We start from the raw sequence: 15050 nt of genomic DNA, 5'->3' as shown, positions 1-15050 counted from the left end.
ACCCAGTTTTCACTGGATTATTAAAATGTTGGAAACCCGAGTAATGATCACATAAATAAGTCAAGCTCGTTGAATATTCCCTGTTAGTGAAGCAGTCATAAAAGCTGTTCGTATTTCTGAGACCTCCCTCCCATGTGGTATGTATGGTGAGCCACAGACAAGAGTGCCCTCTAGTGTACGACTCATAGTTCTACCTCGGTTACCGCGGCTATATGAGGACACCGATTGGAGGTTAATCAAATGCATGTAACAGTTTCTCCTTGAAGCTTGAGTCGTGTGCGTACGACAATTCAGAACTGTGGCTTTTTCCATGTTCAAGTTATTTGTCAAAACAGTACGTCTTAAAATCACTCATTCTGCCCGCTTTGTCTTTTTTTGATAAAAAAAAAAAAAATTAAACTAGGGCTTGATGCAGCACGGCCTTCTCCACTCGCAGCTCCAGCATCATGACTTGCCTCTATCCCATCAGCAGCAACAACATCAGCAGCACCACAGACAGGACCTGTCTCAGCCGCCCCTTCAGCACCACTCTCACCCCCATCCCAATGAGCAGCGGCAAGGCCCCATGATGCACCGCGGCGGGCAGGGCCAGCCCCCCTTCCACCAGCAGCAGATGCAGCAGCACGGCAGCCCCAGACAGATGCACCCTAGCGGGCCCCGCCCCCAGAACCTCCAGCAGCGTAACGCCCCCATCAGGCCGAGGATGGTGAGGAGCCGCGTTTTAGTTTTTCCCTTTTCGTTTCAGAATTGTGAAATGATTGTGCTCACAATCGGTCATAGGACTGTTTAGGTTTATGGCAAGTTCCAAACGATTTTTGAATGAATTGACATGCTTTACTTACTAATCAAAAACCCAAACGGGCACAAAAAGAAAATCACATTGGTTATATAGGCTACGCATATCAAGCAAATGTCAATACAAATCATCCCTCCCCTTTCCACAGAGCCCTCCTGCCCCCAAAGTCATTCCCCAGCGCAACAGCAACCTCCGCGAGCTCCCCGTGGCACCTGGCAACCAAAACGCGAACAACGTCCGCCCCGCCTCTGCGCCAAACTCCTCCAACGTCAGGCCCGTTTCCAGGGCAATGCAAGGAGGGGCGCGACCGGGCCTGAACCCTCGGCCGGTACCCGGCGGTGGCAGAGGAAGAGCCCAGCCTGCTGCTGCCAACATGGCTGCAGCACAGCTCCCTGGGCCACCTGGAAGAACGGTGGTTCGCAGGGATTCCACAAGCACTCGGCCAAACACAGCAGTACAGGTCAGTTCTGCACCACATGTAAATGGCACCCTATTCCCTATATAATGTAATAAAGCTCTGGTCAAAAGTAGTGTGCTATGTAGGGAATAAGATGCCATTTCGGACGCACCTAAAAGGACTGTCTAAATTAAACAGTGTTATGGCTACAACGGGAAAACAACGGGAAACGGCTGGGATTTCCATGTGCGACTCATTTGCAATATTGGAAGAATTTAGAAAATGGGCTTTAAGTTTTATTTTGTTAATCATTTTCTCTGTTTTATCACATATTCAAGGCATGAAGCTAATTTGAGAATGCTTTATTATTTTGACAGACGGTGTGCCTGTAAAATTCAGTAACCTGAGATAAGCCGAGCGAAGCCCGCCGCGATCCTAAATGAGGTAGTTCTATTTATTTAATGGCCCAATCATAAGGTTAGAAATGAGATGAGACTCGTTCACAGAGGAGTCCATTAGAAGATGAATCAATACCATCGTAGTATATTTCTCTGGGGGGTATTGCTTCTCATTGCTACTGTGAATGTCACTCCAATTTAGACGGTCCCAATGGTAAACACTGTATAACTCTATGGTTGCGTCTCAAATGGCACCCTATTCCCTATAGTGCACTGCTTTTAACGAGCGCTGGTCAAAAGTAGTGCACTATAATGGGAATAGTGTGAGGAAGGGCTGGGAATTGCCAGGGACCTTACAATACGATTATGTATTGCTATTATCACGATTCTATGTATTCACTGAGGGTACAGAACATTAGGAACACCTGCTCTTTCCATGACAGAATGACCAGATGAAAGTTATGATCCCTTATTGATGTCACCTGTTAAATCCACTTCAGTCAGTGTAGATGAAGGGGAGGAGACCGGTTAAAGATGGATTTTTTTAATCCTTGAGACATGGATTGTGTGCCATTCAGAGGGTGAATAGGCAAGACAAAGATCTAAGTGCCTTTTGAACGGGGTATGGTAGTAGGTGCCCGGCTTACCGGTTTGGGTGTGTCAAGAACTGCAACACTGCTGGGTTTTTCACGCTCAACAGTTTCCCGTGTGTGTCAAGAATAGACCACCACCCAAAGGACATCCAGCCAACTAGACACAACTGTGGGAAGCATTGGAGTCAACATGGGCCAGCATCCTTTATAGAATGCTTTCGACACCTTGTAGAGTCCAGGTTCTGAGTGCAAAAGGTTGCTGCAGAGGGACAAGAGAGAGCCATGAGAGAACCAGTTTTGATCAATCGTGGAAATAAAAGTGCTGAAAACAAAATGTGCTCTCTATTTAAAAAGAGCAAGATATGAAGGAAAAACACTGGAGTTTTGGTGCAGGTACAGCAAGCTAGCGCAAAAATATCAATGCAATATTGTCAGAAAGATATCGATTTCTTTCCCCATCACTAGTCTGAGGGCCCATTGGGCTCTGGTCAAAAGTAGTGCACTATATAGGGAATAGGGTTCCATTGGGGAAGCAAGTCTGTGTTGCTAACACATTGTGAGTTTGTGTCTTTGTGATTTTTCTCGTATTGTTCGATTTGTTGTAGGATCCGGACGAGGACGAGGAGACGCGGCAGTACCGTCTGAAGATCGAGGAGCAGAAGCGTCTCCGGGAAGAGATCCTGAAGAGGAAGGAGATGAGGAGGCAGATGCAGGCCAGCGTCCGCAAGAAGGAGCTACTGGAACGCATCAACGGCCAGGGTGACCCACAACAACATCAACAACCGCCCCAACAACAACTGCAGAGGCAGTTTCCTCCTAAACCTCAACAGCCCCAGCAAGGCACTTCTGCCTTCCCTCCCAACGGCACCCCACAGACGCCCCCCGCACTCCGCCAGAACGTCAAGACCCGCCTGACCAAGGGTGAGCAAGCCCTGGCTCCAGGCTGGCAGGGCAGCCAGCAGGGGCGTGGCCCTGGTCCCAACCCTCAGCAGCAGGTCCAGTGGCAACAGCAACACGGGCAGCAGAGGAGGAACGTTACCCAGCTGAACCCTGTCAGACCAGGTGGGGCCCCTCTCATGGGGAACATGCCCATTCAGGGAGTCCCGATGGCGGGTCTGGGTTCAGGCCAGGCCCAGGCTCTGGGGCCTAAATCAGGGGTGAAGAGAACTGTGATGCAGCGAGCCAACAGTGGAGACGGAGCGGGGCCACAAGTCCCACAGAAAGTAAGAGTGGTCAAGCTTCTAGGAGGGGTGAGTTCCTGGTTTAGTGATTTGCTTTTGGACTGACAGAAATAGGGTTGCAAAATTCCGGGAGAATTACCGAATCCGAAGGGAATAAACAGGAAAACCTGGGAATTTGGGGAAAATGTACCGGAATTTTGCAATCCTAAATTAACAGCATCTTTGTTTCGTTTTGCCTTTGTCCTGCGGTTCGTTCGGTACCCTCTATTGTTTCCTTGAAAGTGAATTCAACCTAAGAATTTCCAGATACTTTTAAATGTCACCCACTCCCTCGGACCACATGTTTTGTAACCTATTTGGAATGCTATATGGCTCTCTGTGTCATTTTGGCAAGATGTATCCATAAAGTGTCCCATTTCCTTTGTTTTTGTGGTGGTATTGAAAATGAGGCGCTTCCACACCCATCTTAGCTTTAAAATACTAATAGGAACCAGTCATTAATGTGAACTGTCTGGCATTTCTCTGACATATATTAAATGTATTTGGTGTTTGAGACACCACTGTCCTTTTTGAAGGCATACCCATATTGTTTTTAAAAGATCTAAACGGCGGAACTTTAAGTGCAAAACAGACGGTTATGAGCCAACTCGGTCCAGATTCAGAAATCCCTCCTTTGTCAGCGTTGGATCATTTTATTCTCGTTGGTTCAAATCACTACTGCCGCCGCCTTAATTATGAATTAATCACGGTTGTAAATTGGAAAAGGCTTTGTGTATAAACATTCGTATCTGTCGTTGATGAGGCAGTTGTGAGATGTGATGTATTTTGGAGTAAGCTGCTTTGCTCACATCCCAGAGGATAAGGCTGTAAAGGCTGCATCGCAGGCTCTCTCTCTCTCTCTCTGATGCCCTAAATGAAGATAACGGAGTGTCAGCCACGTTAATAGAAACCTGTTCCTAGCTATCTGAAGTGCCGCATCTCCGAGGGAGAGAGGAAGCCCATAGCTGTGCTGAAAAAGCAGATTCTCCAGATGCTCTCTCCTCCGCCACACATTGTTCCGCTGTCATCGGCAGCCTGACAATGTTATCTCGCTCCCTCCCTCCCTCTCTCCAGCAGCCGCCTCTCAGGTGTGTGAGCCATAGAAACGTCAACCCACGACTCGCGTCAATTAATCTTCCCTTAGCAGGGCGGCTCTGCGCCATAATACCTGTGTAAGAAAGAGTCGCCACTTTTGAGGGAATTGGATTTGTATAGCTTAGGCAGTGCAGATAAGGGGTGGGGGGGGTTTAATCAGGCAGAATAGGGCCCTACAATGCAACATGCGCTACAAAAGCCAGGGGGGTGGGGAGGAGACGGGGTGGGGTAAAGGGACGGGGAACATGTGAAGCCGGTGTCACTCGGGTGTAATGCAGCTTAGCATCTGATGGGTGCAATCAGCAGCTGTAGATTTCTATAGGAGGATTAATCCATTTACTGTGGGATGACAGCAGGAGACCGGTCCGAGTCAGATAGCTCTGCTGTCTTTCTCTCTTTTCCTAGTATTGATCTGTCACATTAAGAGGAGGAGGAGGAGAGAAGAGACAGCCTTCATCTCGTTACGCGTGTGGGTGTGCATGTGTGTAGGCTGTACGGCCCTAGCTATCTAACTATTTAATAACGAGAGCGTAACCATGTTGGATCCATTCTCAGCATGAGGCCCACAGTGCTCCGCCTCAAAGCTAATGTCTTCATGGGTATTGTGGTGTGAGAACAGGAAAGCCAGACTGGCTCATTTCAACAGGACCTTTTTTGACCGTTTTGATGTTCGATTTGATGTCTGGAATCCGTGATCGGTCTTGTGTTCTCTGCGTCGCCAGGCCCTTGCATCCAATCGAAGGACTCCATCCGGACCACACTGTAACAGTTAAAACCGAGAAATGAGTCGAAAGTCTGGTTAGCGAATGCGCCCCAAATGGCACCCTATGGCCTGCGATAGTGCACTACGTTGGCACCCTATTCCATACAAAGTGCACTACTTTTGACCAGAGCCCCCCATAGGACTCTGGTCAAATGTAGTGCACTATAATGGGAATAGGGTGCCATTTAGGACAGAGCCCTGCAGTCTATTTACTTTCCCTGTACTGTGTGATCTCTAGGGAGGAGATGTGAGTGGTGCCAGCGCCCCAATCCAGCAGCAGGCCACCAGGCCAGCCCCCCAGCTCCGCCAGGGCCCAGTGAGGAAGGTAACCCTAGCCAGCCCCCCCGGAGGACAGCCCATACAGGGCCTGGTCACACAGGGGGGCAGAGGGGGCATGGGCAACAGGGTAGGTTATATCCACTCACACCTATCACCATTACGAGCACTACACAAAAAAATGTGTTTGTGTCCCAAATGGCACCTTATTCCCTACATAGCCATTTGAGGTGCCATTTGGGACGGAACCGGTGGACTCTAAACAGGGCCGAGCTAACACGCTATAGCGTTACTTACCAGGGCCTGAAACTGTGTTTTTGGTCCACCAGCCAGTACTGTCATATTAAGGGCAGGTGTATTTTTGACAGGAGCGCTACCTAGAACTCATCTTTTAAATATAGATGTAAGAAAATCCTCTCTTAATACATTGCTATTCGCTATGTTTTTCATGCCTCTGGCGTTCCCCTGACGTTTATGTTAGCAGCTGTACCATTTGGAGCAGGTCTGGTAATAACTTAAGACAGGACAGTATGCCAGGTGTAGTAATGTTGACAAGCTGAGAGTCGGCGTGACACGACTGCTACATGGGGTCCCCTGGCCTCTGCACGCTTGTCACCAGCCCGCCGTCTCGGCGGACAGGACGGACGCTCTTGGCTCGGCGACACTGACAGGGAAAGGCAGCCACCATGACGCCTGGTTGGCTGGCTCTCTCCTTCTTTGTACTCTGGGGTCGCTCCCCCTTTCCGCCGCGGTGGCTGACGAACGAACACACCACTCCCTCCCTCGCTCTCGTATGAAGATACAACAGATGCATGTAGGCAGCAGTCATGTTTTGACGTTGACACTGTATGTAGAAATATAATAAGTCAATCAAGCTAAAGCACCAGCTCAGCAGCCTGGAGGTGTTTATGAGAAAATGGAGAAAAAAACAGCAGGTTTTTGAATTTTCAGTCATGCTGAAAACAGTAGACTCTGGTAGATGTAAGTCTCTCTGGATAAGACTGCTAAAGGATGTAAATGTACAGTGTATTCCGACTTTTTCCACATTTTGTTACGTTAAAGCCTTATCCTGAAATGTATGAAAGTTTTTTCCTCATTAATCTACACACAATACTCCATAATGACAGCGAAAACATGTTTTTAGAAATGTTTGTCAATTTATAATAGGAATATTCAGACCCTTTGCTATGAGACTTGAAGTTGAGCTCAGGAGCATCTTGTTTCCATTGATCATCCTTGATGTTTCTACAACTTGATTGGAGTCCACCTGTGGTAAAATCAATTGATTGGACATGATTGTCTATATAAGGTCCCACAGTTGACAGTGCATGTTAGAGTAAAAACCAAGCCATGAGGTTGAAGGAATTGTCCGTAGAGCTCCGAGACAAGATTGTGTCGAGGCACAGATCTGGGGGAAGGTTACCAAAACATTTCTGCAGCATTGAAGGTCCCCAAGAACACAGTGGCCTCCATCATTCCTAATTGGAAGAAGTTTGAAACCACCAAGCCTCTTCCTAGAGCTGGCCGCCCGGCCAAATTGAGCAATCGGGGAGAAGGGCCTTGGTCAGGGAAGTGACCAAGAACCCGATCGTCACTCTGACAGGGCCCGGACTTGAACCCAATCGAACATCTCTGGAAAGACCTGAAAATAGCTGTGCAAAGACACTCCCATCCTACCTGACAGAGCTTGAGAGGATATGCAGAGAAGAATACAGGTGTGCCAAGCTTGTAGCATCTTACCCAAGATGGCTTGAGGCTGTAATCGCTGCCAAAGGTGCTTCAACAAAGTACTGAGTAAAGGGTCTGAATACTTATGTAAATGTGATATTTCATTTTTATTCTTTATAAATTTGCTAAGATTTCTAAACTGTTTTTGCTTTGTCATTATGTGGTATTGTGTGTAGATTGATGAGGAATAAAAACTATTTAATCCATTTTAGAATAAGTCTAATGTAACTGGAAAAAGTCAAGGGGTCTGAATACTTTCTGAATGCACTGTAGATATCACGCATCTCGTTGCCACTCGGCTGAATGCGGTATTAAAACAACATACCTGCATAAGAGGTTCAAGCAGTTTCCTCTCTTTCCCCCCTCCCCCTTTCTTTCCTCCCTGCCTGGTGCAGGTGGTTGTCCCGGGGTGTGGCAGAGCCAGAGGGGCAGCGGGGGCGGGAGGGGTGAGTCAGCTGGGCCGTGGGCGCCTGATTCCTACCAGACAGAGCCAGAGAGGGGCAGGGGACAGCCAGGCCTGCACTGTGTCCATAGACGGCCTCTCCACATCCACCACCGACGCGCAACTCCGAAACTTGCTCAACTCAATCGGCCCCATCCAGGTAGGCCTGCTTTCCTTGTCTCCATCTGTGTTTGCGTCTCAAATAGCACCCTAGAATGCTCAACTTTAAATAAAAAATGACATGTATTATAATTTTTTTGAAGTAGGGCATTCTAGGGTGCCATTTGGGACGCTTACCCTACTCTCCCTCCATGCTTCCCTGCTCCACCGGTAGAATGTCTTCTATGCTCCCTCTCATATTGTTGGACTCTTAACTAATGTGGATCCGATTGTGGTCTGCTAGCACCCCCTAGCTACAGAATGTAATATAACCACACCTGGCTGCCCCATCCACCCCTGCGCCCTCTTGTGGATGAGAGAAGCTTGCGATGGGGGTAGCAGCAACTGCTCTGTTGTAAACACGCCTGCTCTCCCCTTGTTCTGCTCATGCTGCCGCAGATGTTCAAAATGCTGCCCCAGCAGAGGAAAGCCATTGCCAAATTTCACAATCCACAGCATGCCTTGAGTTTCCAAGTCAGCTTCAACAGGTAAATAAACCACTTTGTTTCACTCTCCATTTTTAAAACACCCCAATCCTCTGTCACTACTCTGAAAATGTAGTGTGTCCCCCCCCCCAAATGTATCATTATGAAAAGGGTTTACACCTAACACCAAATTAGAACGCTTACTCATCGATGCATCTTTCTTTTGGAACCATACAGGCATATGATAGATTTGTCCCATATTGATGTGTCACTGATTGATGTCTGAAGCGCGCGGTAGAAGGTGGCGGCGAGGGCCCAGCGCAGGACGTCACGCCTGACGCTCATGTGGCTTGGAGACTACGGTGTACAAATCCTTCAGCTATATGTAACCACAGCCCTATGGAACACGAACCTACACAGCACCCTCATCCTCCTCACAACAAGCACCCCCGACCGCCTTGCCTGCTGACTATCTACTGTGGGAAAACGTCAACACAAAGCAGCATGTTTTGCTCATGTTTGAATTGCCGTTAAGGGGGAGGTTCAATGCCGGTTTCATATGACAAATATGTTTATGGTCGCTGGTCTGGACACTTGGACAGACGTGACTAGAGGGAAGATGCTGGATAGTCTGTGATTTTTCAAACTTTGACAGAAGAAATTTGAGATGGGGAAAAGGTTTGAGTAAAAGGTTTGCATCTAACGACAACAAGAAGTAGTGGTTAACACTGGATAATGGTTGCTCCCACCCTCAGCTCAGTTGTGAACACCATCTATATCAACGATTAGGGAAAAGAGTTTAGGACATTTAACTTGTACCTGGAGATTTTACACATTTTCTGAACAGGTGTTTCTGATTCGAGGCAAGCTGCTGATGTAGGTCTTGACTGAAAGAAACCGGTGTAGAATAGGTGCGAAGCTTGCCACAACATATTTTCCTTTCTGGCAGTGCCATTTTCCTTCTACAGATGGCAGCATTTCATAATTATTGTGGGTTGGATGCGATGGGTTGACTTTTTGGGTAGAGCCCTTCCTCAAGTAGTGTTTTGTTTCTGAGTAAAGGGCACAGCCTAGTGGAGAATTTAAGCCATTTAAACATTTTTTTTTTTTAAATCTGGTTTGAGGGTATGATTATGGTGATTCAAACTTGCACTTGCATCAGGTAACGATTCCAAGGATTTTTATTCAAATAGAATTTCGATTGATTAGCCATGCAAAATACAGGACGTTCTTAACCTATTCCTTTACACAGTTCTGTTAAAGAAAGCCCTTTTTGACTGACCACCATGTCTTCACTTTTCACTTCTGGAGGAATACTAGGCTGGATGACATGGATAAATAGTGTGTATTTGTTAGGTTTTCTCTACATTTAAGTTCATTGACGTTACGCGGAAAGACTGGTTTAATTGCCCTTATGATGCTAGTGTGTCCATTTTGACCAGTAGCGTTACTTGACCATCGGAAAAACCGTGTACTTGAATAGGGAGCCGTTAGTTCTGTCTTTTAACTGGGTAAACATGAATAGGGCGTCTACGCTTGTGTGATCTCGGAATCCGTTTTAGACTTTATTTACATTTTTGCGACGCACTCAACTTTAGTTTTGTGTATTGTTGGCATATTCTTATTTCATTGGTACATGTCAAGTTTAGTGGGTGTGTGTTCGCTCCATAGTAAATCGTCATTAAAGTTCCATTTTAATGGTTTATCGGTGTTTCCCTTAGAATTTGTTTTAGCAGTGGTGGCAACTGTCGCAGAAGGGGGGTGGGGGGTCAGGCAAGGATCATAAAGGGGTTTATCTGGTGTTCGTGTTGGGGGGGGGGGCGTGGTAATAGGCGTGGTCAACCCGTTGGCGCAGCTTAATTCGATTCAGAATTGGCGGCGGAGAGACAAATTTCGGGTTTCTCAGCAAAATGTCCTGCAATTCTATGTATCGCGTTTTGCCATGGCTGTGTTATGCTCACACATAACAAAAGCAATGGGTACCCTAATCGGGCCCCTGGGTATGTGCCCGGTAGGTAATCCAGCCAGGCCAAAGAATACTCATAAATTCATAGGGAGAATCCAAAATGTAAAATATGAACTGTCTAGCTTTTATTTTGTGGATTTCTAGTTCTCAAAGATTAAATGATCATTTCTAAGTACTTTGTCTGGTTTTTGTCATTTAAGTTTACACAAAACATTTTTCCATTCCACTTTTTTATATATATATTTGGTGTGGCGGCAACAATTTAGCCGCACCGGTGCGCCGCTGTTAAATGAATACAGGGGAAACACTGGGTTTAAGATTGTCATGCTACATTGGTATAATGATTCAAATGCTGAGTATGGTTGGTAGTTTTATAGTTTGTCAACAAAATCTCTTACAGATTGATTGGGAAAAAAACTTTTTGAAGCGTCCAATTTTTGCAGGGTACAATTTTTACATTGCAGCAGATGTGTTTTAGTTGCCATAAATTTAGATTCTGTATTGTATTGCTGATATGATTATTGTTGGCTGATACGTTCAGAAGATTTTTGATATGGGTCATTTAGAAACAGTTGAGTTTTGTTTCTGATCATATAGAACTCTAACCTGAGCTACAACTTCTACTTTAATTTAATAGTAAACTTTAATTTAATAGTACATTTTACTTTGACTCAATAGTTAAACAAGGATACTGGTTTTTGCATTTGGCCACAATTCAGAATGTTCTAGCAGTCTTGCCAATCTATGTTTTTGTTGTTTATAATTCTGATTAGAACACCAAGCTGCAAAAGGAAAGCTCATACTTGTTTTTTTTACTTAAAAGAAAAAAAACATATTTACAAACTCATTCTACCTGAGTGATTATCTAGGTAATGAACGTGTGTATATATATATATATATATATATATACACACACGCATATATACATCATATTTTTTTTCATGGTGTATTTTATTTATTAATGATGGATTTCAGGTTTACTGAAACCTGGTATCTGGTGCAACAAATGCATATTTGTATCAGTGAACAACATAGTACCTTTCAGTGTTGCTGGATCAAAGCTTGGTTAGGTTTTTATTTTGCTTCCAAAAGTGACCAACCTCCCATAATAAGATATCAGAATAAAACAGTTGCAGTATAATTCCATTATTTTGTATAATTTAGTGCAATACCTGTTCCATTTGGGAAGGTGTGGGGGCAACCATTGTCAGTGTATTAGTAGTCATGTACATAACATCAAACAATTATAACTTTCACTGAATGTTTATCACTTTTCCAAACGTTTTGAGTTCTCATTATGTGCTTTGTTGTATCACGTTAACCTTTTTTTTTATTTTTATATATATATATATATATATATCTATATATAGATATGTGTGTCCAGACTTTCATTATTCTACAAGTATTTCATTTGTATGTTGAACAAAAACTTGAGAGCCTGGACCCTGTTTCTGTTTGTAGATATTTGAAGACGTTTTAAAGGGAAAATAAAATATGGCCTATATATACCATGGAAATATGGTTATGTGAAGCCGATTGAACTATTCTAGCCCGCAACTTTGTGTGTCTGATGTCTATTTGTCGTTGCGGTGAGGTAGCTCAATTCGGATGCCAGCTGTCATTCATTGTAATTTAATATTTTTCTTAAGGTATTGGTTAGTTTTTATCCTCCCTGGTTATTGTCTCTTACAGTATACTGACTCCCCTCCCTGTGCTGTTTTACCAAATCCTTTAACAATTTCCTGTTGCACAATTCAATTTGGGAACTAGGTGTATCAGTAAGATTAGGTAACTTGTGCTTTTGAATGTAGGCTACGTAGTTTGAATGTAGGCTACATAGTTCCATTACATGCTAATTGGGTACAATATGCCATTATTTCTGGCAATGAATCTTTTTTTTTTTTTGTCAAGTATTTGAGTATCTTTATTCATAGTGTATATATTCATAGTTTTACATTTAATTACCCCCATCCTCCCCAACACACAGCACTGATAATTAATTATTTGCGATGCCATAGTATTAGCTGTAAGCATAAGGAGCAGAGGAAGACTCATGTGTTACCTAGTGGTTTCCTGTACTCCTTGTAAGTCGCAAAGGGCTACATGTTACAATTGAGTACAATTTTAAAGTTTTTTTTTGTTTTTTTTGTCACTGTTCCCATTTTGTGCTTTCTCTGACTCTACTGAGGTTTTATTTTGTTTTGTTATATGTTTGAACTGGCCGCTTCTTTGCACGTTGTTCAATGTTTTTTTGTATTGAATTTGAATCCTATGGATTTGAAAAGTATTGGCAATGCCATTTAAGTCCCATTAGTAAAAGACATGAAGGTTATGTCTTGTAACAGAGAACCAGGTTCATATTGGACCTATTTTTGTACCTTGTTTCAAAGGTTTTTATTGCCGTTGTACTTGCATGTACTTTACGATGAACGTTATGCTTTTTGTGTCATCAGGTTTGGAGCACTCCACTTTAGCTGTTTCAATGTTGATAATTTTTTGGGAAAACTGCACTAATTTAGGTTTTAAACAGGATGCTACATCTACTGATTGACTGATCTGCTCACATCATCTAATTGTTTCCTATTGATTATTTTAAATGTCAATGGCTTTCTAAGATACAACTACTGTACATGCTGCTTAAAATGTTATCGTGGCCGTTGGGTTGAAGACGCGCCTGACGTTTAAAAGATCTCCGAACTTTGAAACTACTAACGTTTCTTATTCTTCACTTAGGTGTATTGGATGGGCTCCTGAAGCGCTTAGTTTTTTTGTTGCAGGACCACGGCTGAATATCCATAGTTGACTCCTTTCCTCTTCTTTCTTTTTTAGGTGTGATCCCGTGGACTGGCGGCTTGCCTCTCAATGTTAGCACGATTTGGTTGTTTGCAGGTCCTGTGAGAACACGATTGACTACTTTTTCCTCTTGATAATTCAGTTGATTTTGCAGCATGGTTTTGGGCCTCAAACCCCATTGGTCAGACTTACGCTTCTTCCATCAACAACTTTTCCTGTAACCCTATCCTCCCAACCTCCAAGGTTGGCATTGACTCAGTTGAGGTGTGTTGTTATTGTGGTTGTTGCTGCTCTTAACCCTCTGTATCAAGCAGGGGCCCTGCCTGGATTACCTTTGTTTGTTAGCCCAATGGATGGAGGTTAACATCTGTGACGACACCCGGGTTCACAGATCAGACACGCTTAAAGCCACACGCTTCCGCTCCACCCAAGTCATGCCAGCTATGCTCGGCATTCAAATGTTTGGTTGGATCATAAAAAAGACACCACTGATTTCTTATACCGTGTACGGTGTGATATTGTCAAGCACTGACAAAACTGACTTGAATTGTTGAAAATATACCAAAATGTATGTTTCACATTTGTGTTGAAAGAAATGTTGATCAATCAAGATTGTACAAACCAACGTTGTTCAAGAATTTCAGTGTTTGTCTGTGAAATGTTTGCTTGAGATGCCTTTGTAAACTGAGATGCAACATGTTGAAATATGCTATTAGTTTTACAAAATATACAAGATACAATGTACATTGTTGAATAATTAAGTGATTCCATACCTAAATAAACACCAATGTATTTTGTCTTTTGGTTTTCTTGAATTAACTTTGAAATTAAAGGCAGTGTGATTGATTTAAAAAAAAATGTATTTCACCTTTATTTAACCAGGTGAAATATCACAGTGCGATTGATGCCTAGTATGATGTGCTAACTATAGGTAGAAACGAATTATACTCAAGTCATTCTTATGATTATAAAAGTATGCCTATGTTCAGTTGAAGTTGGAAGTTTACATACACCTTAGCCAAATACATTTAAACTCAGTTTTTAACAATCCCTGACATTTAATCAGAGTACAAATTCCCTGTCTTAGGTCAGTTAGGATCACCACTTTTTATTTTAAGAATGTGAAATGTCAGAATAATAGTAGAGAATTATTTATTTCAGCTTTAATTTCTTTCATCACATTCCCAGTGGGTCAGAAGTTTATGTACACTTAATTAGTATTTGGTAGCATTGCCTTTTAAATTGCTTAACTTGGGTCAAATGTTTCAGGTAGCTTTCCACAAGCTTCCCACAATAAGTTGGGTGAATTTTGGCCCATTCCTCCTGACAGAGCTGGTGTAACTGAGTCAGAATTGTAGGCTTCCTTGCTCGCACACGCTTTTTCAGTTCTGCCCACAAATTTTCTATAGGATTCAGGTCAAGGCTTTGTGATGGCCACTCCAATGCCTTGACTTTGTTGTCCTTAAGCCATTTTGCCACAACTTTGGAAGTATGCTTGGGGTCATTGTCCATTTGGAAGACCCATTTGCGACCAAGCTTTAACTTCCTGACAGATGTCTTGAGATGTTGCTTCAATATATCCACATAATTTTCCTGCCTCGTGATGCCATCTATTTTGTGAAGTGCAGCAGTCCCTCCTGCAGCAAAGCACCCCACAACATGATGCTGCCACCCCCGTGCTTCATGGTTGGGATGGTGTTCTTCGGCTTGCAAGCATCCCCCTTTTTCCTCCAAATGTAACGATGGTCATTATGGCCAAACAGTTCTATTTTCGTTTCATCAGACCAGAGGACATTTCTCCAAAAAGTACGATCTTTGTCCCCATGTGCAGTTGCAAACCGTAGTCTGGCTTTTTTTATGACGGTTTTGGAGCAGTGGCTTCTTCCTTGCTGAGCGGCCTATCAGATTTTGTCGATATAGGACTCATTTTACTGTGGATATAGATACTTTTGGACCTGTTTCCTCCAGCATCTTCACAAGGTCCTTTGCTGTTGTTCTG

The 15050-nt window shown here is 43.8% G+C and overlaps 1 protein-coding gene across 9 annotated transcripts in view; it reads left to right on the top strand.

Moving 5' to 3' along the window:
- The window catches only part of rbm33a (RNA binding motif protein 33a), a 50463-nt gene extending 36615 nt beyond the window's left edge, over nucleotides 1–13848 (top strand). For 5 of the 9 annotated variants that reach the window (XM_014180673.2, XM_014180674.2, XM_014180672.2 and 2 more), the window contains 7 exons: nucleotides 404–706; nucleotides 945–1256; nucleotides 2790–3434; nucleotides 5501–5668; nucleotides 7662–7868; nucleotides 8267–8355; nucleotides 8530–13848. In XM_014180673.2, coding sequence (XP_014036148.2) covers nucleotides 404–706; nucleotides 945–1256; nucleotides 2790–3434; nucleotides 5501–5668; nucleotides 7662–7868; nucleotides 8267–8355; nucleotides 8530–8578 — 1773 coding nt within the window. In that variant the 3' untranslated portion in view covers nucleotides 8579–13848. The remainder of the gene's footprint in view (nucleotides 1–403; nucleotides 707–944; nucleotides 1257–2789; nucleotides 3435–5500; nucleotides 5669–7661; nucleotides 7869–8266; nucleotides 8356–8529) is intronic. The other 4 variants (XM_014180677.2, XM_014180675.2, XM_014180676.2 and 1 more) reach the window with 2 other exon arrangements.
- Nucleotides 13849–15050: the final 1202 nt, after the last annotated feature.

This window comes from Salmo salar, chromosome ssa29 (genome assembly GCF_905237065.1).
Source record: "Salmo salar chromosome ssa29, Ssal_v3.1, whole genome shotgun sequence".
Classification (NCBI taxonomy): Eukaryota; Metazoa; Chordata; class Actinopteri; order Salmoniformes; family Salmonidae; genus Salmo; species Salmo salar.
This window is presented reverse-complemented; position numbering and strand designations above follow the sequence as displayed.